Source organism: Phyllostomus discolor, chromosome 4, assembly GCF_004126475.2.
Source record: "Phyllostomus discolor isolate MPI-MPIP mPhyDis1 chromosome 4, mPhyDis1.pri.v3, whole genome shotgun sequence".
Taxonomy (NCBI): Eukaryota; Metazoa; Chordata; class Mammalia; order Chiroptera; family Phyllostomidae; genus Phyllostomus; species Phyllostomus discolor.
This window is the reverse complement of record NC_040906.2, coordinates 10,970,599-10,995,442: the sequence shown is the minus strand read 5'-3', so window position 1 is coordinate 10,995,442 and position 24,844 is coordinate 10,970,599. Positions and strand designations below refer to the sequence as shown.

Below are 24,844 nucleotides of genomic sequence, written 5' to 3'. Positions count from 1 at the left end.
TGGTGCTTGTAAGATACTTCCCGGAGGCAGGCAGGCATCACCCATGGGCAGATTAGGTACCTAGAATCCATCCTGGCCCCTGAAAGGCCTTTCAATAGATGAGAGCTCTTTCCCTGTCAGTCTACTGGTACCGACATTTGGCCTCCAGTTTCAAAGAGTTCAGTAAATGATGACATTGGTGTTGCAATCTAAAATGTTCAGTGTTAAACAAGGCAAAGCAGTCAGGAGAAATTCAGTTCTCATCAAGTTACTCACACCTTTTATAAACAAGTTTCAGCTCCTTCCAGTCAATGAAACTGCTTGTCCTCTGACCCCGAGAGAGAACAAGCTGAACAATTTCCCGGGTGATCTTTTTCCTTTCTTTGTCAGGGAGAGTCGTGTACCATTTCTGCAGCCGTAATTTCCCTTGTCGACTGAAGAGCAATATGAAATGTATCTGTAACAAATGAGGGACAGGAAGAAAAAAACCCAGAACTTGGTCAACCAAATCATTCCACATAGACACTGAAATTCGCTGGCAGGGTGTACAAAGGGTCATAATTCTGAACAGATGAAAAAACACCGACCAGCCTGAAAACTGTCTTATCTCTGAAACTACCTTTCACCTATCAGAGAAACAAAGAAATGTGTACACCTCAAACAACGGTTATTTATATCACAGAGGAAAGATAAATTCTTTTTTTAATTCCTTGTATGAGTCACAAACGCAGTACAGGGAGAAAAATATGTCAAGGAAGTATATAACTCTTTCAAGAACACATTCAATTCTTCCTTCACAAGTCAAAAAATGTTAAGAACAGTAGAAGAGTTTACTTTAAAAATTACATCCCAGTTCCATATCACAAGTATAGAAACATAATAACAGAGGAGTAAAGGAGGTGAGTGGGGCAAGAATGAGGATGAAGCAAGGGGAAAGAGAAAAGGCGAGAAGGGGACCAATTCTTTTTAAATAAAAGTTGTACATATTTAAGGTGTACAACAAGTATCAATACATATGTATAGTGAAGTGATGACCACAATCAAGCTAATTAGCATCGACTCACAGCGTTACCACTTTTTGTGTGTGATGAAAGCACGGAAACACACTCTCTTAGCAAATTTCCAGTTTTAATACAGGACGAGTAACCACCGACACATCACGCTGTACATTCTCGCTCTAGACTTACTCATCTCATAAGTGCACTTTGTACACTTTGAGCAACATCCCCCCATGTCCCCACCTCCCTGCTCCTGGAAACCACCGTTCTACTGCCTGCACGAGTCTGACTCTTTTAGATTCTCCATCTAAGTGACACCATGCGGTATTTGTCTTTCTGTGCCTGGCTCATTTCATTCAGCATAATGCCTTCCAGGTCCATCCATGATATGGCAAATGACAGGGTTTCCTTATGTTTTATCAATGAATAACAGTCTGTTGTATGTGTGTGTATTACACTTTCCTTTTCCATTCATTGTTTGATGGACAGAGATTGATTCAATGTCTTGAAAATTGTGAAGAGTGCCGCAGTGAACCTGGGAGTGCAGATATCTCTCCAAGATATACAGATTTCATTTCCTTTGGAAATATACTCAGAAGTAGGATTGCTGGGTGCTATGGTAGTTCTATTTTTAATTCCTTAAGGAATCCCCACACTGTTTTCCATGGTGGCTGCTCCCATTTACATTCCCACCGACAGTGTACAAAGGTTCCCGTTTCTCCACATCCTCACCAACGTGTATCTTTCATCTTTTCCATAGTAGCCATTTAGTAGTGAATAGTAGTGAACAGGTGTGAGGTGAAATCCCACGATGGCTGTGACGTGCAGTTCCCTAACGATTACCTATGTTGAGCATCTTTCCATAGACCCATTGGCCATTTGCATGACTTCTCTGGAGAAACGTCTATTCCAGTCCTTTGCCCATTTTTGAATCAGGTTATTTATTTTCTTGCTATTGAGTCATTTCTGTCCCTTGCATAGTTTGGATATTAACCCCTGAACAGCCGTATGGCTTGCAAATATTTGTCTTCCATTCCACAGGTTGACGTTTCACTGTTGATTGCTTCCTTTCCTGTGCAGAGGCTTTCCGGTTTGGGGCAATCCCATTTGCATAGTTTTGCTTTTGTAGTCATACCCAAAATGCTGTTACCCAGCCCAATGTCAAGAAGCTTTCTCCCTATGTTTTCTTCTAACAGTTTTACAGTTTCAGGCCTTGCACTTAATCCATTCTGAGTTTATTTTTGTATATGGAGTGAGATAAGGGTCCAGTTTCATGCTTCTGCATGTGGATAGCCAGTTTTCCCAGCACCACTGACTGAAGAAACTGTCCTTTACACACTGTGTGTTCTTGGCACCTTTGCTAAAGATCCAAATGTAAACTCTTCACTTTGCAGGGTACTCCTCTTAGAGCTTTAGAAACAGCCATCTCAAGTTACCATTGTCTTTGGCATCACAACAGATTTTTAACAATTCAGAGAGTGAGTTGGCTATGTTAGGGAGCAAGCTGATCTTGTTTTCAATTACGTTTGGAACTGTGTTTTTAAGGTGAGTATTCATATTCTAATGGATTTTAAAAGGTTTACAAGAGTGGGAGCCACTGTAACATGTTGACATTTACTTCAGTATCTTGGAGGTACCCTAGATCTGCTTCTCAGAAATCGATAGATGGTCTGATCTTTACGTTATGAGAGACTAAGTTTTCTCAATCCACAGTAAGAGATAACATTTAGAATCAAAATTTATTTTGAGTTCTTGTTTTGTTTTGCTTTTTAAATAATAAAACTCATTGCTGAGGTTAATGGTGTCATGGAGGGAACCAATATATACTGGGAACCAAAATAATTCATTTTTAAAACTTTAAAAAAAATTTTTTTCAAAGATTGTATTTACTTATTTTTAAAGAGAGGGGAGGGAGGGAGAAAGAGGGAGAGACACACATAAGTGTGGTTGCCTCTCATGCGCCCCCTACTGGGGACCTGGCCTGTAACCCAGGCATGTGCCCTGCCTGGGAATCAACATGGTGACCCTTTGGTTCACAGGCCAGCACTCAATCCACTGAGCCACACCAGCCAGGGCTCATTTTTAAAACTTTTTACAAATACAATATTCAACTCCTTTTATTGAAAAGATTTGGCTCTGAATGTCATGGCATGTCATACAAACACAAAATAGGTAGCAATATCTGAAGGCCAAAAGAAACTAGGCCCTCTTTAGAGCTTCCTCTGCCCCCAACCTATAGAATTCCAGGTCTTCTTAATAAGCTCTCTTCTGCCTTAAGGAAGGAGACATCAGTTATAACAAGGACTTAAAGACCAAGACATGGCAAATGAAGAGGAAGCAAATTAAAAAGCCCTACACGCCTAGCAGCTTTAAGAAAAATCACCTTCAGTCTGGAATTGAAAATATTTGCTTAGAACACAGCATTCTCCTAATACCCACTTCACTGGCAGAGCAGGTATAGATGATTCAGTAATAGAACATAGTCTGCTTCCAGGAAGATCTAATTATGAAAGTGACATTCCAAAAGCACAAAATTGAATGGTGGGAGAATAATAAAATCTCAGGATCTTGAGAACAAGGACCTTCTTTGGATGATCACCAATGGATGAGACTATTCGGTCTAATGTCGAAGTGAAATCCACACATTTTGTTAATGTTCACTCCGCATTTCCTAACAGAACATTTTCTTCTCCCCATTCAAACCACATCTCTTCTGTTACCATTTAAACCAATTTGCCCTGATTTTATCCACAGAGTACATAAAAGGACATATCACTATCCTCGGAGTAACAGCCAACTTTGCGTATTTGAAGACAGCTTTTAAATGTAGCCTCGATCTTTTCCTTCCAGAAGAAATAACCCTGGCCTCACGTCTTGTCCTTATTGGGTTGATTTTCAGATGTCAAAGGAGTCATGGTTATAATTCTTCCAGATTTCTTCATAGGTTCTACGTTACTTTTAATTTGGGGCCCTCCCAAATTAAATGACACTGTAACTATTCCTGAGTTTAATTGTAGAATACTTTCTAGTTCCTGTCTGTTGCAATCTTCACTGAAGACCAAGTGCCTGCCTTTTTAATCATGGATCAACAATAAACAAAGAGCAATTTTTTCATTCTAGTGACAAATTCAAAGAGAAAGGTTAATCAGGGGTATACTATATGTCTCCATAAAGCCCACACAAAATATATGCATTCATTCCAAATTAAAAAGAAGCAACGAGCAGGTTCTAGTTTATCCAATAACTGCCGTGTGTAAGCTGTGGTGAAAGCACTGGTCTGCTCGAGTTCTGCTCCCTTGTCAGATGTCTGGTGCGTCTCCCCAGGTTTAACAGTGCAGCTTGAGCCACTGGCAGAACGAATCACAGCGATTCACAAGGCATCACCTCCAGCATTGATTTTATCTAATTTATCAATTTAGTCCTTCAAGGCGTATTGGAATATGTTTCAAGAGGTTAATCAAATATCATTTTTTGATTAGCATTCATTTGAGAGTAGGAAAATGAGGCCATGGGGAGTTTTCCTTCAGTAACTACCAGGGGCCGACTTAAATTCAAGCCGACGCCATCAACAAATTTCATCCAACCTCAGAAAACAACCACTGAACATTTCTTTCAATGAGGTTGCAGAGAACAAAGGGGTAAGGGGGAGACTGGTAACATCTGGAAATGACAAATCCAGAAACACCAGACAATCCAATGGAGTTCACTGAGCAGGTCTGACGGCTTCCATTTGCCCAAAATGCGTCAGCCTCAGGCAGTCGCCCAGCTTCACCAACATCTCCCATCCCTGTCCCAGAAGGAACCCTCACACCAGCAGCCCTTTCCAGGGGTCTGGCTCTGCCCTAGATGACCCCTCAAGTGCAAACACGTGAGGTTAATCCGAGCACTCCTTGTCCTCAGAGCGTCCTCCAAAACAATACTTGACCAAACTAGGCAAGCCTAAGACTCTCACTTTGAACCAGGACGGAAACTGGCTGTTTTCCCCATCACACATTCCTGATGCACGTCTAGGGGGTGCCATCAGGCCTTAGAAGGAAGCACAAAGCAGACAGGTACCAATCTATTACTATGCGGGCTGCTGCTCTGAAGCAGTATTAGCATCGTCCTTCTGTTTTTTATTTATGTTTTAGTTTTTCTTTCAATTTTATTTTGTAGTGTTTCAGGTGTACCCCTCAGTGGTTAGATGGTCATAAACTTGACATAGTGTTCCCCTGAATATTCCCAGTACCCACCTGAAGCTATACATAGTTATTACAGTGTTACTGACTATGTTCCTTATGCTGTACTCCACATCCTTGTGGCTATTCCATAACTATTGATTAGTATTTATTAATCCCTTCACCTTTCACTTTGTCCCCCAACCCCCTTCCCTCTAACAACCACCAGTTTGCTCTCTGTGTCTACGAATCTGTTACAGTTTTGTTCATTCATTTATTTTGTTCTTTAGATTCCACATATACATGAAACCATATGGTATTTGTCTTCCTCCAACTAACTTATTTGACTGAGCATAATACCCTCTAGGCCCATCTATGCTGTTGCAAATGGTAAGATTTCATTCTTTTGATGGCTGAGTAGTATTCCATTGTATATATCTACCATGGCTTAAATCTACTCATCCATTCATGGGCGCTTGGGTTGCTTCCATATCTTGGCTATTGTAAATAATGTTGCATTGAATGTAGGGGTGCATGTGTCTTTTCAAAATAGTGTTTTTGGCTTCTTCAGATAAATCCCCAGAGTGAAATCACTGGGTCATAAGGCAGATGCATTTTTTAATTTTTTGAGGACACTCCGTACTGGTTTCCCTAGCGGTGCACCAACTAGCATCTTCCCTCTAGTTGAAGATGAACAGTGAAGGCTTCCAATAATGGTTTTGGTTCTTACTGTTTGTGAATCTCCCTGGTCCGGAGCCCATGCAGTGGATCCACAACCAGCCTCTGAGAAGAGGGGTATCAGGACCCTTTCCCGTCCCTCACACGGTCTCACCATGAACATGTGTTTTCAGAACTAGCTTGTATTTCAGGATCTGAGCTGCAAACATTAAATACAAAGAATCTGTTCCTTTCCTCCATTTCCACCAACCTGACGGGCCCTTCCTCTGGTGGCCGGATCTCATGATGTATCACTTAAACAATACTGTTGGTAGGGTCCTCCCTTCCTTTGCCCCTTTTCCAACGTCTGCAGCCACTCTGCAAATCCCCAACTCAGAAGAGCCCCTCCACTCTCATCTTTGCTTCTATACTGAGGCACTTTTGCAGGTTGGCACAACCACAAACACATGCTGGTCCAGCTCAGCCGAATCACCAGTGTGACTCGGAAACTTTCCAGGCACCTCTTCATGTAAAGGGTCACGAAGCAAATCCCCCTTTACTTCCTACACAGGTTATTCCAGGTCACCGCCATACCCCTCAGGTTCCATACCTCCATCCTCACTCCCTGACTCCGAGAAGAAAAGCCAAGAAGATAAAAACCATTCTGTGGGATTTCCGCGGCTCCTCCCACACCCATACGCCCATAAGCACAAACTTGGGCACACCCACCCTGCGCTGATTTATTCTCTTCCTATGTCAGGGAACACATACATCATCTCCTGGCCTTCAACTCTCACCTAACTCTCGGGGAACACAGATTCGTCATTCCGGAGCTGCAGGTTCATCATTCTGACGCTGCTGCCAATCTCCGCCTCTCTCTTCTGAGGCTCCTCACACGTAGGTGCTGAGTAACTAAATCCCTCTCTCATCTTTAGAAAGCAATGGCTTTCTCTAGAATTCCAGCCTTCTTAAAACGTGACTCAGCTGTCAGTGTCCAGGGTCCAAACGTGCTCACGCCCGTAGACCTTTCTTAAGGACATACCTCAATGTGTACATACATGCTCAGGCATGAGATGTTCGCTGCAGGTCTTTATAGTAACACACCAATAAATAAATAACACTGCAAACTACCTAAATTGCCAGTGACAGAAAAATGTGTAAATGGCCTTTGTTAGCCCTGGCTGCGTAGCTCAGTGGATTGAGCATGGGCTGTGAACCACATCATTGCAGGTTCGATTCCCAGCCAGGGCACATGCCTGGGTTGCAGGCCACGGCCCCCAGCAACCGCACATTTATGTTTATGTCTCTGTCTTTCTCCCTCCCTTCCCTCTCTAAAAATAAATAAATAATCTTAAAAAATAAAAAAATCGTATTTGTTAAAAGATTTCAATAAATGAGAATGCCTATGGTATAATTTAATTTAAAAACAGAATATAAAACAGTACATGGAATATCATAGCAACCATATAAAGCTATACGTGCATAGAAATGATATGCAGGAAATACACTGAATTGTTCATCACGTTCATCTCAGAATAGTTGAGTTATAAATGTTATTTTCTTCTCTGTACTTATATACTTGGATTTTCCAAACTTCCTACGTGTGATTCTTTAATGAGAAAAAAATGCTTAATGAAAAGAATGTTAGTGAGCTCAGTAAAAAACCAGTCAACATTCTATTTGAAGGCCAAATACTAAGTGAGTATCAAGTGCTCTCAACAATAAATCTATACGGAAGGAGACGGCACACCCCTTGGGAGATGGCTGAGTGCGGGGTAGCCAGACTCCCTGGTCCACTGCCCATCTCCCGGCCTTGCGACGGTGCAGGTGGGCACAGCACCAATGGGCCGGTGAGGGGCTACAGAATGGTCATGGTCGGTCGCTGTGTTCAGATGGGGGAGCCCCAATAACCATGTGTCTCTAACTGCAAAACAATCTCTAATTTCAGAAAAACCACACAAGTTAAGGGTGTGTGTTTCAAGAAACCTTTGTTTCAATGGCACATATTTCTACTGGGTGGTGGTGTGAAACGTGTTTCTTGTGATTGGTTGTGGCTGAAAGGAGGAAGAGGACAAAGGGAAGGGGAAAACGACAAAAACGAGACTCAGAAAGAGGTCCCCCACAAGGAGGTCAAAAAGGAGGAAAAAATGTTCTAACACAAAGCTAGTCAGTAAGGAAATGTTAACAAAAAAAACCCCAGCTTTTTAAAAAAATTAGTGTTAATATTTACCATCAGAGAAAGCTAAGTACCAGGAAGATTCTGTATATATATAAATTTTTTCCAAGTGTGAGAAGCAACTACGTGCAGTGGGTCTCTGGGTGTGAAAACCACGGCAGTGTGAAGAGAAAGCTGAGTTTCGAGAATGGCCGTGTACCCAACAAATTCGATTAAAAAGAAAAAAGAAGGGCAGTGTGAATATATCTGTACATCAGTGTGAAGTGTCGCAGTGAGTACCTCTAGCCTGAAATGGGCTTTTAATTGCTTTCCTCATTTTGCTTTTTTCTACTTTCTAGTTTTTCTACAATGGACATGTACTAGTTTCATAATAAATAGAAAAGCATTTCCCTTATTAAAATAAAAAGAAAGGCTGTGTGAGACTAAGTAGCTAAGTCCACACATGTCCCGGTTTTACTTTGAGGCATAGAACATTTGACCTGAATTCTAACGTCCCTAACACAATTTTTAAGGAAAGGGACTTGATAGAGGCTTTGGCTGATCGTGTGCCTACCCTTCACATTATAATGCATTCTGTATATGCCCCCCAACCCTTCACTTGGGGAACAAAGAAGTCTCCCCTTTTAAGCTTCTTTTCATAGCATGGATTTCTTAATTTCCTTACCATTTTGCACATTTCTTCCTGAGTCAAGTCTAACTCCATCTTTGCTCACAATAGGGATTCCATAAATACTGGTGGAACTGTTGAATTTTGAGAAACGGCAACAAGCTCTGTATTAATATTCTGCACAGAGAACTGGGTTCTCCGTAAAGGTGATGCTGCACTATGGTTTTCTAGAGATGACTTTTTAAAAGCCGAAAGTATTTTTGTTGTTGTTTTGTTTTTCAGCTTAAAACTGGGGTTGCCTTCCTCCAGATGCAATAAAGTAACTAGCACTTGTTATATTTGCCAGATCTCCTGACAGCTTATTCTGATGGGCTTAACAGTTCCTTGGCCAGAAAGGCTTAATAGCATTCACACACCAAGAGATCCAGCTGTCCTCTGTCTGCTCAATCATTTCTGACAATGTTACAGACCATTGCTCTGGCACACACTCCTTCAGGACTCTGCAGTTTATATTTGCACGTGGGGATGAGCCCTTTAAACAGTTCCTAATTTCCTCCCTCTAAGCCTGCTCCGGAAGCCACGCGACCATTCCTTCCCGTCTGAGGCATCTCCCTTCAATCTGAGCCCCTATCAGGGATTCTCAGAAAGGGGAAGAGACATCCACCGTTTCTTCGCCAGCCGCATGCATTCACCTGCTCAAAGGGTTCCCGGGTGTACACTTCCCTCCTCCACAAGCTGAGCTGCCTTCTCTGCAAAGATGATTTGCTTAAGCCTTCAGGGATCTACCCAGTTATAGACTTTACCAGTATGCTCGGGGTGCGAATAACATTTGCCACTCTAGTTCCCCAGAAGTCATTTATACGCGTTCTTTGCATGAAGGTTCATTGACAATCTGCCAGGGATCAAGTTTAGCGGCTCTCTGAAACAAACTTGTGATATGCCAGAAATGAAAATTCTTGGTTATTTCAAATTTCTAACATACCATGGAGCCCAAATGGTGTATCTCAATCCCTGTTTCAGATTGGACCCAGGGCACCCATCCTTGATTCAGGGCAGGCCAGGCATCTGTCACTAGGCCAAGCCACATGCTTGGCCAGAGAAAGTGGGGTGGTGGTAGGGTAGCTTTGGTGGTTAAGTAGGAAGACTTTGCTAGCAGGTAGTTTGACAGCTTGCATTTGAATCCTGCCTCTGTGATGTATGAGCTAAGTAGACCTGGAAAGGTACCTGATCTTTCTGGACCTCAGTCTCCACCTCTGTAAAATAGGGATGGCCATAGTAAGGACATGAGCAACGTTGGAGGATGTAAGGCACAGGTTAACCTCGGAGTGCAGTGTCCACACAGGGCGAGCTCACAAGAAATGCTGGCTACTGCTAATAAATCCTTCAAGAGACTGTCCCTCCCATTTATACTGCCATCGATCTTCACTGGGGTAAGAAAAAAACTCTTTGCTTCCTCCTTGTGAATCACTCCATTCCCCTTCCACCACCTTTCACCAACTGGTTCCACGTTCTGAAGGGAAGAGCCTCTGACAGCCATGTCACAGGGACCCAAGGGCGGCGTCCTGCTCATTCTTTGGGTAATAAAACATCCTCTTTCCAGCTGACTTGCTACATTGTCTCTTTAATCACCTGGTCTCATCAATGACCTTTCTAATGCTTACAGAACGAGTTGACAGGCAGCCCAAACTTGCAGGGAAGTCATTTAAGCTCCTTTCTTTCCGTTGACTGCTAACCAGTGACCTTCTGACCAAGAATTTATTACTTCTCTCCAAGTTCCCTATAAAGTGCTAACTTTAGGGTTCCCCATTTTTTCACTCCTGGGTGTGCATGGTTCTCATTTATCTATAATTGGGCGATGGCGGTTACTGTTTTTAGTTTTAGTGTTCACCTTCCTTCTTGACTCTGCTTGAACTGTGACACTCCTCTGAGGGGACTTTGCTCTCTCTTTTCCCCCCAGATCCTATTCACGAGGCAGCGTGGCTCCGTGGGGAGCACAGGGCAGCCAGAGGCACCAGGCCTGCTGCCCGCTCCCCTTTATGGGCTCTGGATCTGCATTTGTAAAAGGGGACAGCAGGGTCACATATCAAATACCTTTCATGGGCTCAGCAGAGGCAGGTAACATTTAGAAGGAGGGGAAAGGGTCAGAGTAACACAACAGGGGGTGGAAGACCCAGGGTCAAACTGTGAATCCCAAGTTCCAGCTAAAGGGACAGCCACAACTCAGCCACCATAAGGTGCTGTCAAGAAAAACAAGTATCAGCCAGTATTGGCAGGTCTTTAGGGTTCCCCCACCAAAGAAGCCTGAAATCCGATGATTATGTAAAATATTGGTATTATTTTAATGTTGGGCATTCATAACAATAGTAACACCACAATCCCGTTGGAGCCAAACAAAGCGTATGGTGAGCATCGGGGGTCCTCGAGCTGCAGGCCTCATGGGAGGCTACCGAGTTAGGGGACAGCCCAGTGCCCCATTTCACTCGTGTCCTTCTACAGCTTTATTGCATTCAATAGGTTCCCCTTTTTTGTGGTTTCTATTTGAGGAAGTGGTCCTCTGGCTTCAGGACCTTGCTTCCACATCCCAGCCTAATGTTGAGATCAGAATCTCCTGGGAACTTTTATTCATCAACTTTCGTAGGTTTCTTTCCCTCAAGAACCCAGCTCAGGTTTCTGTTTCCACAATAAACACAGAGAAAATGTATATGGAGGAGTAAAACCTACACAATCTCAGAATCCCCAGGCTGGCTTGTTATGTCGATTTTTTTTTTTCCTGGAATAAAATGCTGAAAAGCAGCTTTCCCCAATCCTTGCACACCATCTGGTGGCAGGCAGAACTATCTGCTATGGCAAGTGAAATGCTCAGTGAAGAAGGAAAATCAGGTGAACTGGGTGAACTGGGTGAGGAGGGAGCTGTTAGGAAGGATGGAAAAAGAGGGACCATAAGGGGAAAAAAGGAATGAGATGAAAACAACATTTATGAGCAATCCACAAATTAAAAGGTTAAGCGACGAGGATGAGCTAGTGGACATGTATATGAAACATTGGAGACTCCTGTAAAGAAAACTCCTCATAAAATTGTTAGCCATCCACCTATATGCACCACCGTATGTTTGTTGGAAGGAAGGATGGATAGAAAGATAGGCATGTGGGTAGTTATACTGACAGGACGGGATCAGCAGCCTGTTGTGGGTTGAACTACATCACTTAAAAATTCATGTGTTGAAGTCCTAACCACCCCCCCCCTTCCCAAGTATCTTAGATTGTGACCTTGGTCATTCCAGATGTTAAGATGAGGTCAAACTAGAGTAAGCCGGGCCCCTAATCCAGTATGACAGGTATTATTGTAAGAAGGGGAAATTGGGATACAAGTACACACAGAGCAAGAACACCCTGTGAAGATGAAGGCAGAGCCCAGGAACGCCAGAGATGTCCAGCAAAGCCCCAGAAGCCAGAAGAGGAGCATGGGGCAGGTTCTCTCTCAGAGTCCCCAGGAGAAACCAGCTAAGCTGGAACCTCGACTTGGGACTTCCAGCTTCCAGAATTGTACAAGTATACATTTCTGTTGTTTAAGCCACTCAGTTCATGCCAGTTTGTTACAGCAACCCTAATGTACATCTTATCTCTGGCTTTGAATTTTATGACCTTTTTTTTTTTTACATCTCAAACATCATCGTCATTGTTTTCTGTGTTTGCTGCTCAAAATCATGAAACCAAGTCCTCTACATTCCGGAGATAAAATCAGCAGATTCCGTTCAAGTTAGTAAATATTTATTCAGTGTCTACCACAGTAAGGTATTTAAAATGAAAAAATCCCTCATTCCTGGACTCACAAAATGCTCTATTGGAAAGGAAACCAGAGCTGACTTGGTGCAAACTGCCTCCTCTTAAGAGGAGGACACGCAGGCCCAGATGGCTGATGGCTGATGGCTGGACCCTGGGCCGTGCAGTTAGCAAGCGGCCAACTTACCATGACCCCCTCCCCCCCTCCGGGCTCCCAGCCCAAGGCTCTTTGCACTGGGCTCCTTAAGCCACCTTTTGTTTTCTGGCAAAGCTAGGACTACTCCTGTTCTACATTTTTTTCCATTTATGCAAATAATTATAACCAAGCAAGACTTATGCAAACACCAGAGACCTACTTACAAGGGCTGACCTGCGTTGAGAGTGCTCAAGACACCATGCTAAGCGAGGTACATGCAGGAGCCCATTTAACCTTTAAAATGGGTGGGAGGCAGGTGATATTATCACCTGTATTTGGTTGGTAAGAAAACTGGAGCCAGAAAAAGTGAAGTACCTAGCTCCTGCTCCATCAGCTGGAAGGTTCCGGATCTGGGCTTTGATTGGGAGCCCACTCTTTAACTGATGCAGCATTGCCTCCTAGGGGAGTGGCAAAGACACGGACTTGGGCACCAACTAGGCTGGCTTCACCCACTTTCAAAGTCCATATATTGAACCATTTTTGCAACTAGAAGGCATTTCTTTGTATTTAAATTAAATGTATTGGAGCGGCATTGGTTAATAAGACTGTATAGGTTTTGAGTGTGTGATTCTTATGATACACCATCTGAGCACTGCATGGTGGGCTCATTGCCTGGAGTCTAATCTTCTTCTGCCACCACATATTTGACCCCCTTTACCCTGTAATGCCCCCCATCCCCCTTCCTTCTGGTAACCACCATACAGTTGACTGTGTCTATGAGTTTTTGTTTTTCTTGTTTGTTCACTTGTGGCTTTCAATTTTATATCACAAATAAGTGAAATCATAGGATTCTTAACTTTTTCTGTCTGACTTATTTCACTTAGCATGATATTCTCAAGACCCATCCATGTTGTTACAAATGGCACTATTTCATCTTTTCTCATGGCTGAGATATATATATATATATATATATATATATATATATATGGCATATCTTCTTTATACAATCATCTAACATAGGACATTTCAATTGTTTCCATGCCTTGGCCACTGTGAATAATCTGTAATGAACATAAGGGTGCATATATCTTTGCAAATAAAGGCTTTCAAGTTATTCAGGTAGATATCAAGAAGATTACTAGGTCATATGGTAGTTCTATTTTTAATTTTTTGAGGCACCTCCATACTGTTTTCCATAGTGGCTAGAAGGTATTTCTTGAAGGATTACCTGCCCAATCCAGTATCAAGAGTTTCTGTGCCAATTCTTAAAATGAGCAAGAAGGGACAAAAATCCTGTGCTTATAGAGATTAAGACAGAAGAAATAAATATTCAACTAAATATCACAACAGCATTAGCGCTGAATCAGTCTGGGTCACTGCTATTAAATGTATCATAGCAGTAACGAAAAATGGGTAAAAAAAGCTTTAAATAAAGTTTATAGGACCAAAAGTTTTTTATTAACAGAAAAATATAATCCAAAGTCATTTGTGTAGTTGAGCTAGATCAAACATGGGCCCTTATCTCTTCTCATACAAAATAAGAGCAATGAAGAATTCAGAAAAAAAAATCGTTGGCTATCTCTACCAAGGGTCTACAATGCTATTACGAGGAAGAGCCACCACTTCCTTTAAGATTCTAAAATAAAACAGGCCCTGCGTTGGTAGGAAAGTCCCTGGGGCGGGAGGCAGGGAGAAGTGTGATAAGAAAGGAGAGGAAGAAGGTACAGCTGCTGTCTGCTGGGCCTTCTTTCTTCTTGAAAATGCAGTTTTCAAAACATGCAGTTTTACCTTCCTTCATGTCTTGCCTTATTTCTCGCACGTAGTCATTCAGCCAGCATGGACTGAATGTTACCTTGTACCAGACCCGGTGCCAAGAGATGAGGACACAGCCAAGAACAGGACAGACAAGTTCCTGCCCTCTTGGACTACATTTCCTAACAGACAGCGATGGGCAATTAAACACAGAATTATAGCCAAGTGTGGTGTGTTAAAGCAGAAGCAGCACAGCAGCCATGGGAAAATAAAATAACTCTGTCTAAATATATTATGGAAGCAACTTTCAAGATAAGATCTAAAAGATAAAGAGGATTAGCCAAATAGAAATGGTTAGAGAAAGGAGAGGGTAGGCCTACGTAGGAATGATCCGGCAGAGGGAACTGTAGATATGAATGTCAGGAGAGACCGTTCTCAATCCATGAGTCTGTCTCTGTTTTGCTTGTTAGTGCAGTTTGGTGGGGGCATCAGGGAATGGAAGGACTGACCAAAAAAGAAAAAGGACTCAGGGACAAGGACAACACTGTGGTGACTGCAGGGGGTGGGTGGCTGGGGAGGGGAGAGGGGTGGAGGTAAAGGTGGAAAAGGGTACAAGGGGGATAAGGGGAATAAATAGTAGTGGAAAAAATGCAATAAAAATAAAAACAAAAAAATAAAGTCAGCAGAGATCACAGACACAAACATGAGGATGGTCTTGTAAGCTACAGTGAGGACTTTGGACTTGGGTCTAAGGGTGATGGGAACAAAGAAGCATAAGAAGGGAGCGAATTGTGGAAGTGATGACCACAGTGGCTTCCATCAGCACGCAGCAGTGAGGGCTGAAAGAAGTGGGGGATTCTAAGCTACTTCCATGGCATGGGGTTGGCCAAAAAGTCCGTTACATTTTATTTATTACGTTACTTATTTTTCTGTAAAATAAGATGTATTTTTCATTTTCACCAATAACTATTGATTTGGCTATTTTGAGTATGTTGGCCATCTCCCACTATTGGCTTCTAGTGGAAGATGCTAAACATCTTCCAATGCATAAGACAGCCCCACAGCAGAGAATTATTTGGGCAAAGTATCAGTAATGCCAAGAAACTTCGCAAACCACTTTTGACATTTTCCATCAGTCACAGCACCTTCTCCATACACTGCACAACGCTTTTTCCACATTTCACTGCATTTTTATCTTTCTTTAAAAAAGCATAATATGCTGAAAATGTTGCATATTTTACTCCATCTTCAATATTAAAATGGCTGCACAAAAGTTCACCAATTTTGATGTTTTTTAATGTACACTGATATGACAGCTGTCTCAATACAATCTAAAACAAATGTTTCAAATGAAGTTAAAGACAACTAAGCGCTCCTGGAGCCATCATACAGAAAAAAACATAACGGACTTTTTGGCCAACCAAATAGAGCCAATGGGACTTGGTGAGCTGTGGGTGTGAAAAAGAGATAAGAGTCAAGAATAATTCCCAAGTGTGGTGGCGAACCTTGTGAGCCAAGGAACCTCGGAGGATTAGGAGATACACCAACGGAAAGGGAGCCGTCATGGAGGTGGCAACAGGCTTGAACACTCTGTCAGGTACAGTTTCAAAGTCCTCTGCAATGTAGAGACTGTCCTCCAACCACTGGCTTAGAAAGTAATGAAGCCGGGACAATTCTCCTAAATCACTTGCTCCAATCTGTACTTTTAAATGAGAACACTGAGGCACCGAGACAGGAAATGACTCATCAAGACCACAAAGGGAGTAAGTAAAATCAGATAGAGGATCACTGTTCGTTCAGTGCTTCTGGTCAGGAAGAGTCAAACATGTTACCCTTCCCCACTAGCTCCCTGAAGCAAATCTGTCCGACCTGGCGAGAAAGGTTACATTCTGTGTTGTTTGTCTATTTCTTTTCAATTTGGAATTCACTGAAAGAGAGCCTTTCAAAATATCATACAAAAAAATGTATAATACTGTGTAGGTTAGGGGATCTCAGTATTTTCCAATAATGAACCATTTTCCAATAATGAATCATTTTCCAATGATGAACCATGTAGTCAGCAATGCTTATATAAAAGTCGCAATTACTGTTATTTGAACAGTATAAGAAAAATTAATAGTGATTATTTGCCAGGACAAAACAGTTGACAGTTTTTCAACTTAAGGACATATAAAAGTATTTTTTCATAGAATGCAATGCAAAAGTATTAATGGTCTTCTGACTCTTTGATTCCCAATAATGAATCCTACCTTTAAAAAAGCTGACATAATTATAAACTATATTCTTAGGCAATATGTGGGCTGTATTAAAGATGTAGGAGTTCTCAAGCAACTTTACAAATGACCTCACAAACCCCAAATGAGCAAAGGCTCATTCTAAAGGGTACTTCTCCTGCATTTACTCCAAGACGTGTTCAACCTCAGGGTTAAGTAAATTCTTAAGTTTCATCGATGGTTTCAATGAGGAGCATTTTTCCTAAAGTTTTGATTCCATTCCACTATCCAGATTTCTCAGAAGAAATATCTTTCTGCCAACCAATAGTTCAGGAATATTTCTGAACAAATAATATATGGATGAAACTACAGCAAGTATGTACACCCTCAGGTACATAAATGAGAATATACTAGAACCACAGTAGGATGGTTTTCCCATTGCTACAATCTACATAATTGTGTTAAAATCTGAATAGTCCTATCAATCAAAATTTCTGTACTAGTTGCCACTACGGACTAGCCTTTTTCTGTGACTGTGTGAACCCTATTTGAAGCGACTTTAAATTGCAAGGATGTTATCAAATGCGAACAAACACATTTACTATCAGTCAAGTGAGAAGATTTGTTTTTCTTCTTGTCAATCACTGGTGCTCCGTGAAAACAACCCCCTGCAACTCCAACATCTATCCTCTCATAGGTGAGAAATTCCCTTATAGGTCTATCCTCTTCCAGAAAGTTAAAGCTTTATTCAAGGTCAAAGACAGCCAGTTAATTTTTAAATTTATATCCAAGATGAGTCAAAAGGAGCCAAAATGGGATGGGAAAACTGGATCCCGTTAGTAAGATTTATAATGCCCCAATTTCAGAGTGCAATTTTTAGTGTTGGTAAATGTTACCACTCAGAATTCCACATGGAAGTGGTTTTCACTTCATGCAACAATTAATTGGTCTTATTTAACCTAATAGCGTGGCGACCAGTATGAGGGTGAAGGCGACGACGGTCAGGCCACAGTGCGTTCTCAAAGATAACTGTTCTCCAAAGTCCCAGGGTGGCAGGCCTCCTGTTATCTCTGGAGTAAAAAACTGTATCCCTGACTTGAAAAGACCACGTGGGAAGTCTGCAGTAACTACGCCCAGACACGGGCACCATGAAGACAGAAGCGGCGGCTCCAAAGGAGAGTGGGTACAGCTTTCCTGACCTTTGAAAGGTGGGATGAACAGCACAAACGGGGATTGCAAGGATGGCTTTCACCCTGCTTAAGCAGGACACTGCATTGTGACCCACCCTACTCTGTCTCTCTTTCCCACTGGATGAACTACGGTCTTTCAATAAGAAGAAGTTGTGATCACAGCCGGGTAGAGCTAGACACGGAGAGCTCCCCCGCTGATGCCTGGATTCGCGCTCCTAAGTTCAGGTCCCACCCACGGCTCAGACGGGACAGAACAGCCATCGGGCAGTGGCTGAGCACGCATCCCAAACCCTCCAAATTCCTGACTGCCGCCTAGGCAGACAGTGAGGAGGTGTAACGGCTAATTAACTTCACAGTGCACACCCCAGTGAACAGCCCCGCTGTGCCAAGGCCACAGCTGCCTTTCTTCCCGAGTTCCAGGTCACTGACTCCAGACCATGGGGGAGTGAAAACGACTAGGATCTTCCGAATCCAGTGAAAGGAAGGGGAGTTTTTTCAAGTTAGGATACGAATGATAAAAGCTGCATATTGTCCTGGCTGGCATAGCTCAGTGGATTGAGCGCGGGCTGCGAACCAAAGCATTACAGGTTCGGTTCCCAGTCAGGGTACATGCCTGGGTTGCAGGCCATCGCCCCCAGCAACTGCACATTGATGTTTCTCTCTCTCTCTTTCTCCCTCCCTGCCCTCTCTATAAATAAATAAATAAAATCTTAAAAAAAAAAAAGCTGCATATTGTGTTTGTATGTCCATCTTGAATATTCAATTGTAAGAAAAGACTTAACTCTGCAACAGTGTTGTAGGAAATGGGCAGTCCAGCTCTCCTGAGTTGAAAAGCACCTTAAACTGACAGCTGAAATGATACAGGGTTGACATTCAAAGGCGTATACACTTTTAGTCAAGTGAAGAGAACCTGTGAGAAAACATTCCTAGAGAAACAACTTCAGGAAAAACTTGCCTCTGCATAGCTCCGCAAAGGGAAGGCCAGCATTGAAAGCAGCCTTGAAACCCGTCAATGGGCTTGAATGAAGGACATAGCGACTCTTGCCGCTTTAATACATCCTTAGGCACAATTTCCAGAGGTGTTTCTGAAGACTGTAGCAGAAAGCCTCTATGGTGCTATACCTCTGATGTCAGGACAACATAGTTCGTCTCACCCTTTATTCCGCTGGGTCGATGATTCATCTGACACTTCAGGTGTGTATCCAGCATCATTCCAAGTGAACAAATATATGCTAATGCCTCTTGTCGTTCGGAACTATCGCTAATGTCACATAGTTCTAAAAATACGTTTTATGGTTTCTTATAGGCTGACCTGAAATGTGTTTTTTGCTTTGAGGTTTCAGTGAGTGAGTTGAGGTTTTCCCCGCCCCTTCCTTCTGCCTCCTCCACCTCACCCAAGTCGTATACATAATTTAATCTAGCTATGATGTTTTGCAGGACCTTTGCAAATGATGATTCTGAGGTTAAATCTGAATAGTTTCTGTGCCTTCACTAGTCTGAGTGTACCAGGAACCTCCATTCCTAACATTTATTGATAAAACGCAAAATCACAAATGTTAAAGAAGAGTTGGTACGGGACAGAGAAAAGGTTTCCCAAACTTCAGAGAGGGAGAGAGAGACAGAGGGAGAATGTGAAACATCTGACTTGTAGAAAAACAAAAATAAAGACAGACTGGAACACAAACATTAGAAAAACGGCAGCACTCTCTAGCAGGCATGCCTGCCAAGTTAAAAAGAAACCAGACAGGTTCCAACTGAGTGAACGACCACATGATTTCATTATTGATACTGGCAAACCCCAACCTGGCAATCACACCAGTAAATGTGAAATGCGTGCCACTGAGATGCATGGGCACATTTCAGGTTTTGATATGAAGAAAAGGTTACTTTCATATCATTTCAGCTATATACTTTATATCATTTATCTGATTCTTTTTAAATCATTTAGCTCTGCTTTGTATCATTGTAGCCATTTTGCATCTGTTAGACTCTCCTTTTTACTCTTCTTACTTTTAAAAAGTAACTTTATAAATGGCTACAATGGTAAACTTAAAATTAGTATGGTAACTTTAAATTATTTCAGTATTTAGAATATATGTAAATTTTTTATGTACATTTGATTGAGATTGTAAATATTTTTTTTGAACCCCAGTAATTTGAGATATTGTTCATGTTTACTTTTTATATTAGGAGAAAAAAGCAATGGTATAAACGAGATTGCAATGGTTCTCAAGGCATCATTTCGGGGGGGGCGTATTTTTCTCTTTACGTTTTTCTTTCAAATTTTCTATGATAATGTATTATCATAATTTTATAACTCATAAAGATTGCTAGGACAAGAGAGAATACTTCAACACAGGAAGGAAAGAACTATGCTCCCTGGTTACCAAGCAGTCCACACGATTTACTTATCATTGTTTTCAGGACTTCTGCTGGAGAGCTGGAGGCTGTGCCATTCATTTCTCAGGGACCCTGGAACAGGGACTGTGCCCCCTCTCCCACACACACACACACACCCCACTCTCCAAAACACCCAGCCCAAGAAAACACGGCTTTGCTAATGTTGAGATGAGGTCCAGAAAGAGCCTAGTATTTGTAAGCATTTTTCTTAATCAGAAGTGGTGAAGTAGTTGCCATAAAAGTCTTCCTCGTGGCAAAGTAAGACCGCAGAGCACAGGAGGTGGCACAGCTAGACTGAGCTCCAAGGCCCATGAGAACCTGGTGGACCAGGCGGCTGAGCCAGCACTACCCTGAGGGCTGGGGGTGGGGGGTGGGGGGCGGCAGGGGCGGGTGGCAGTGCTCCCTCCACCCTGCCCTGAGGAGCCCCCTCCCTCTGGGTAAGTTTCAAATCCTAGGCTAATCTAATGCTACACAGAAGCCAGGATTTTTACTTCTTTATTATTACTAGCTTTTGTCATTCCAAAGGCCACCAGAGAAGGAAGGGCTCTTTTCAATCACTTTCACATCAGAACGTTGTAAGATGTAAAATTTCTAACTTTCAGTGACTCGTCTTTTCATTACGGCAGACCTAAACAGACCCCTAAATTGTGATACTTTGATGGCAAATCAACTTGAAGGCATAAGGCTCATGCACTAGAACACAGTGTAACTTAATGTCCTGAGAAATTCAATTTCATTTCCCTTCCATTTTGACAGGTTGGTGGAGTTTTAGGAGACCTCATTGGCAAGAGCATAACAACTACTTCATCCATCGCTCTCTTATCGTGGGTATATGAATAAGGCAGCCAGGTTTATTGTAGCTGAGTAGGTCATTTGCTGCTAAGGGAGAGCCAAGTCCTTACCATCCATGACCTACAAGGCCTCACTCGAAGTGCCCCTCTTTGCCTCCGACATCATCATCTGCTCTTATCCTCACATCCTGTCCCAGCTCACGGGTCACGCACACCCTAACTCAGGGTCGTGGCACCAGCCACGCCCTCCACCCAACACTCTCTCCCCCCAGATATCTGCATGGGTCACTCCCTCGTCTCCACCACATCTGCTCAAAAATCCACTTCCTGTTTATTTGGCCTGGCCAGACCCCCCTGTACAACACACACCACCATCACTGCCCTCCCCCCACACTCCTGGCCTTCTGACCCACCCTGTGATTCCTCACAGTATTTACGGCTGTTTTTCTTATCTGTTACTTTATTGTCCTTATTCCACATTCTACAATGTATGTTCCATGGGACAATAATTTTGCCTTCTGTTCACTGATGTATCCCAAGCTTCCTGAGCAGTGCCTGCCACATAGTAGGCCCTCACTAAATCCCTAGTGAATGAATGAATGAATGAATGACTACAGCAAATCAGCTCTCATATGAAGAAAAGGAAGCAATGATTTACTCAATGACAGTTTCATACTACAAAAAAGAAAATGTGATGTGGAAAATGTAATTATTCAGTTAACTTACAATAGAGCTGTGAAAATTTAGAAGATTGATGTTTAGAATAATGTTGATGGGTTTCAAATGGTATCTAAATCCATCATTGCCTCACATTTGAGTGGCAGAATTTTGCTTGTAGGAGAGAAGGGAACGCAATGTCTTCTGGGAACTGTTGACGGACTATCAACATATGAGTATACTGGTGTCAGTCTTCGGTGGGTCAGCCTAAAACAGCACACTAACAGCAACATGAAAACACTAGGAATTTTTTTCTATACATCTTACATTAAAAATAAAAGCAATGTTTCATCATCACAGCATAGTCAAGGAAAATTTCCCTTAGCCATTTATTGATAGGACTAACAATTACGAAGTAACTGCCAAGAAGACTACACATTTAACTGAACACGAAATAAATACATTCATATTTAACTTTTCAACGGGCTACCAAATATCTGCTTTTCCAATACACCCCACATTACCCCTCCCAGAAAATGGGACAGAGACCATCAACAATCAGAAAACAAACAACAATCAAAGGGAGTATTTTGACAACATGGAAGTAGCCTGGGCCGTGTGTCTGGCAGGGACCTGAATTACGAGAATGACCAAAGTACCATAGGCAGCAAACAAGCTTCTAAGGACACCTGAAACTTAAGGTGGGTCTCAAAATTTAAGAGTTTCCTTAATATCATTCATGAGGGGTCATCATGTCCCTTTTTTTTCCCCTGGAAAAACTGAAGTTTTCATTTGCAAACCAATAGAATGGGTTCAGAATGGGGACCCAAGCCTTTGCCACCGTCCATCTCCAGATGCTGTCTTTAGGGTCGGTTTTTCTAGGTGTCACTCAAGTGACAAGACAGCAGCAGTGCCCACCAGCTGCAGAACTCCAGGGTGAATACTGATCCCACCAGCATCACAGGTTTCAGGTTTGCACAATACGCTTCTCTAAATAATACGGAGAATGACATAACAGAACGCCTTCCAACATCAAGATGCCTTCACATCTAGGTCACGGCTCTTCCCAAGTCTGGGCTACTAATGAGTCCACTGGCTTTCCTCTGTTTCATTCAAAATCAGTCTTGGAGGTGTTTGGGGTTTTGTTTTTGTTTTTTGTTTTTTGTTTTAGAAATTTAAAAAGAGCTATATGGATCAATATCAGAGAGTGATGTTTTAAACTTGTGTATGCACTAAAAATTTTAATATAATAGACCAGAGACTTTGCAGAATGCTAAAGCCGAATAGAATCACGGGTGTGATTTAATCAAAGCTCAGCTGTAGAGAAAAAGCCACTGCCCAGAGACACGCGTGGCTGGCGTGGCTGGCAAGCTGTTGAGTCAGGATGGGAGCTTGGGGATCTGAATATCAAATATGTACAGTTGTCTTTTGACCAAAGCAAAATGCAGCAGGGCCAGTGAAAATTTAGACTCGGTGGCTTAATACGTGACAGAGGGAAACTAAATGACACCTGACCCCACCACACTCCCCTGTCGTCTGCAGTTTTCTAAACAGCCTACTCTTCGGCTCCCACCTGGTCCAGGGAAGCTGGACTCAAAACTATCAATGAAAACAATGAAACAAATTCACTTTTCTCCTACCGTTGCTGCGGGTGTGCCATTTTGACCTCAGAATGCATATTACAAAATATCAGTGAGCACTCGTTCTGTGGCTTCCAAAGCTGTCTTTGGAATTTATGCCAAAGACTGAGCATCTCCATGCAATACACTCGTGGGCCTATATGAGCCCCAAACAAGAGAGTAAACAGATTAAGATCCTGGGGAGAAGGATGAACAGCACAATAAACAATACTAATTTATTACCATTGCTCACTATTTGGAATATCATTTACTACATGTCAAGCCCCGTGCTAAATACTTTACATCATTTGATCCCCAAGGAAAAAAAAACAGATGAGATGAATAATCATTCTTTTCCATCTCTAAAGTGGAAGTAACTGATGATGGTCAGAGAGGTTCAGTATCTTGCCCAAGGTCACACAGCTCTACGTGGTAGAACTGGACTTAGAAACCAGGCAGGTTGGCGGCAGATCCCCTGCCTCTGAATATTTTTAGCAAGTACAGTCCTGTTTGGAGGTCACAACCTAGCTGTGACCCACTCTGACACAGCCCCCGCATCCTTCCTGTAAGCCGTTTCTCAAACATGGACATGATGAATGCCCACGGGTGGGACCGCCCATACAGACAAACCATCCTTGGACTCAGAGGAAGCCTGTTGAATGAAAGGGGTGAGAAGGAGCGGGCAGGCCTCACATCCACAAAGGATCTCGAATTCAGAATTGTTCACTATTCAGAGAAACCCCAACGAGGCCAAAAGACAGAGATGTTCTTCATCCAGCTACAAGTCTGTGCCCCACTACCAGCTCCAGCTCCTGGAACACATACACAGTGAATCAATAGATTTCTATAAATCCTTAAAACACATTGCAAAAGGCAAACTGAAGGTGCACAGTGCTGTATGCACACTCCATACACTCACTGGCTTGCAAAGGTGCCACAACATGCATCCCTCTGCCTGGGCACTTCATTTCTCTCTCATGCCAGTGGCTTCAGAATGTGGAAGTGGCCTTGGTTTCCCGTCCCTCTGGCCCTCAGGCCCTGACGCCCTGTGACTCCCACGGAGAGGAAGACAGAGAAAAGCAAGTTGGACAAAAAATCACGGGGAAGAGGCCACAGTGGACACGACACGGCTGGCATCGCTGGCCATCTCACACTCTGCTCTTTGTTCTGTGCTTGAACAATGGGAAGTGGCTGTTCTCTGCCACTCCTTTCTGTCCGGCTCTCTCCAGTTCACAGCCCGCAGCCTACACACAGAGACCGCGCCTGCCAGTATTGTTTAACAAAGAGGCAAAAATGACAAAGAGCTGGCCATTTCTGCTTCTCAGACATCACCTAATTCTAGAACCAAACATACTTAAAAGGTGACTTTGGGACCATCCCTGGCCTTCCTCCATGACAAAATAAGCAGGGGCATGTTCCCAGGACTAGGTTTCCAGTGACCCCAATAAACCTTACACACAAAACTCTCACCAATCAAGTGAACATCCACAAAACAGTCTGATGTTTCATGTGTAGAAACTCTTGGCTGTACCTCAATCAAAATGAGGTTTGTACATGAAATTAGAAAATGCAAACATTCTAAGACCATGCAGGAGATCTCAGGCTGGCAATAATAACAAAAACCCAATATTCACTTTAAATGGATGTCATTTAGTTTTTTACTTTGGTTTTAGGGTTGATAGAGTCAGTAAAATAATGCCATTGAGCCCTGGCTGGTGTGGCTCAGTGGACT

The 24,844-nt window shown here is 42.7% G+C and overlaps 1 protein-coding gene across 1 annotated transcript in view; it reads right to left on the bottom strand.

The window, feature by feature from the left end:
* Positions 1-24,844, bottom strand: part of AP1S3 (adaptor related protein complex 1 subunit sigma 3) — a 57,574-nt gene that overhangs the window by 17,760 nt on the left and 14,970 nt on the right. The window contains exon 2 of the mRNA XM_028510442.2: positions 258-436. Within this exon, the coding sequence (XP_028366243.1) occupies positions 258-436 (179 nt within the window). The remainder of the gene's footprint in view (positions 1-257; positions 437-24,844) is intronic.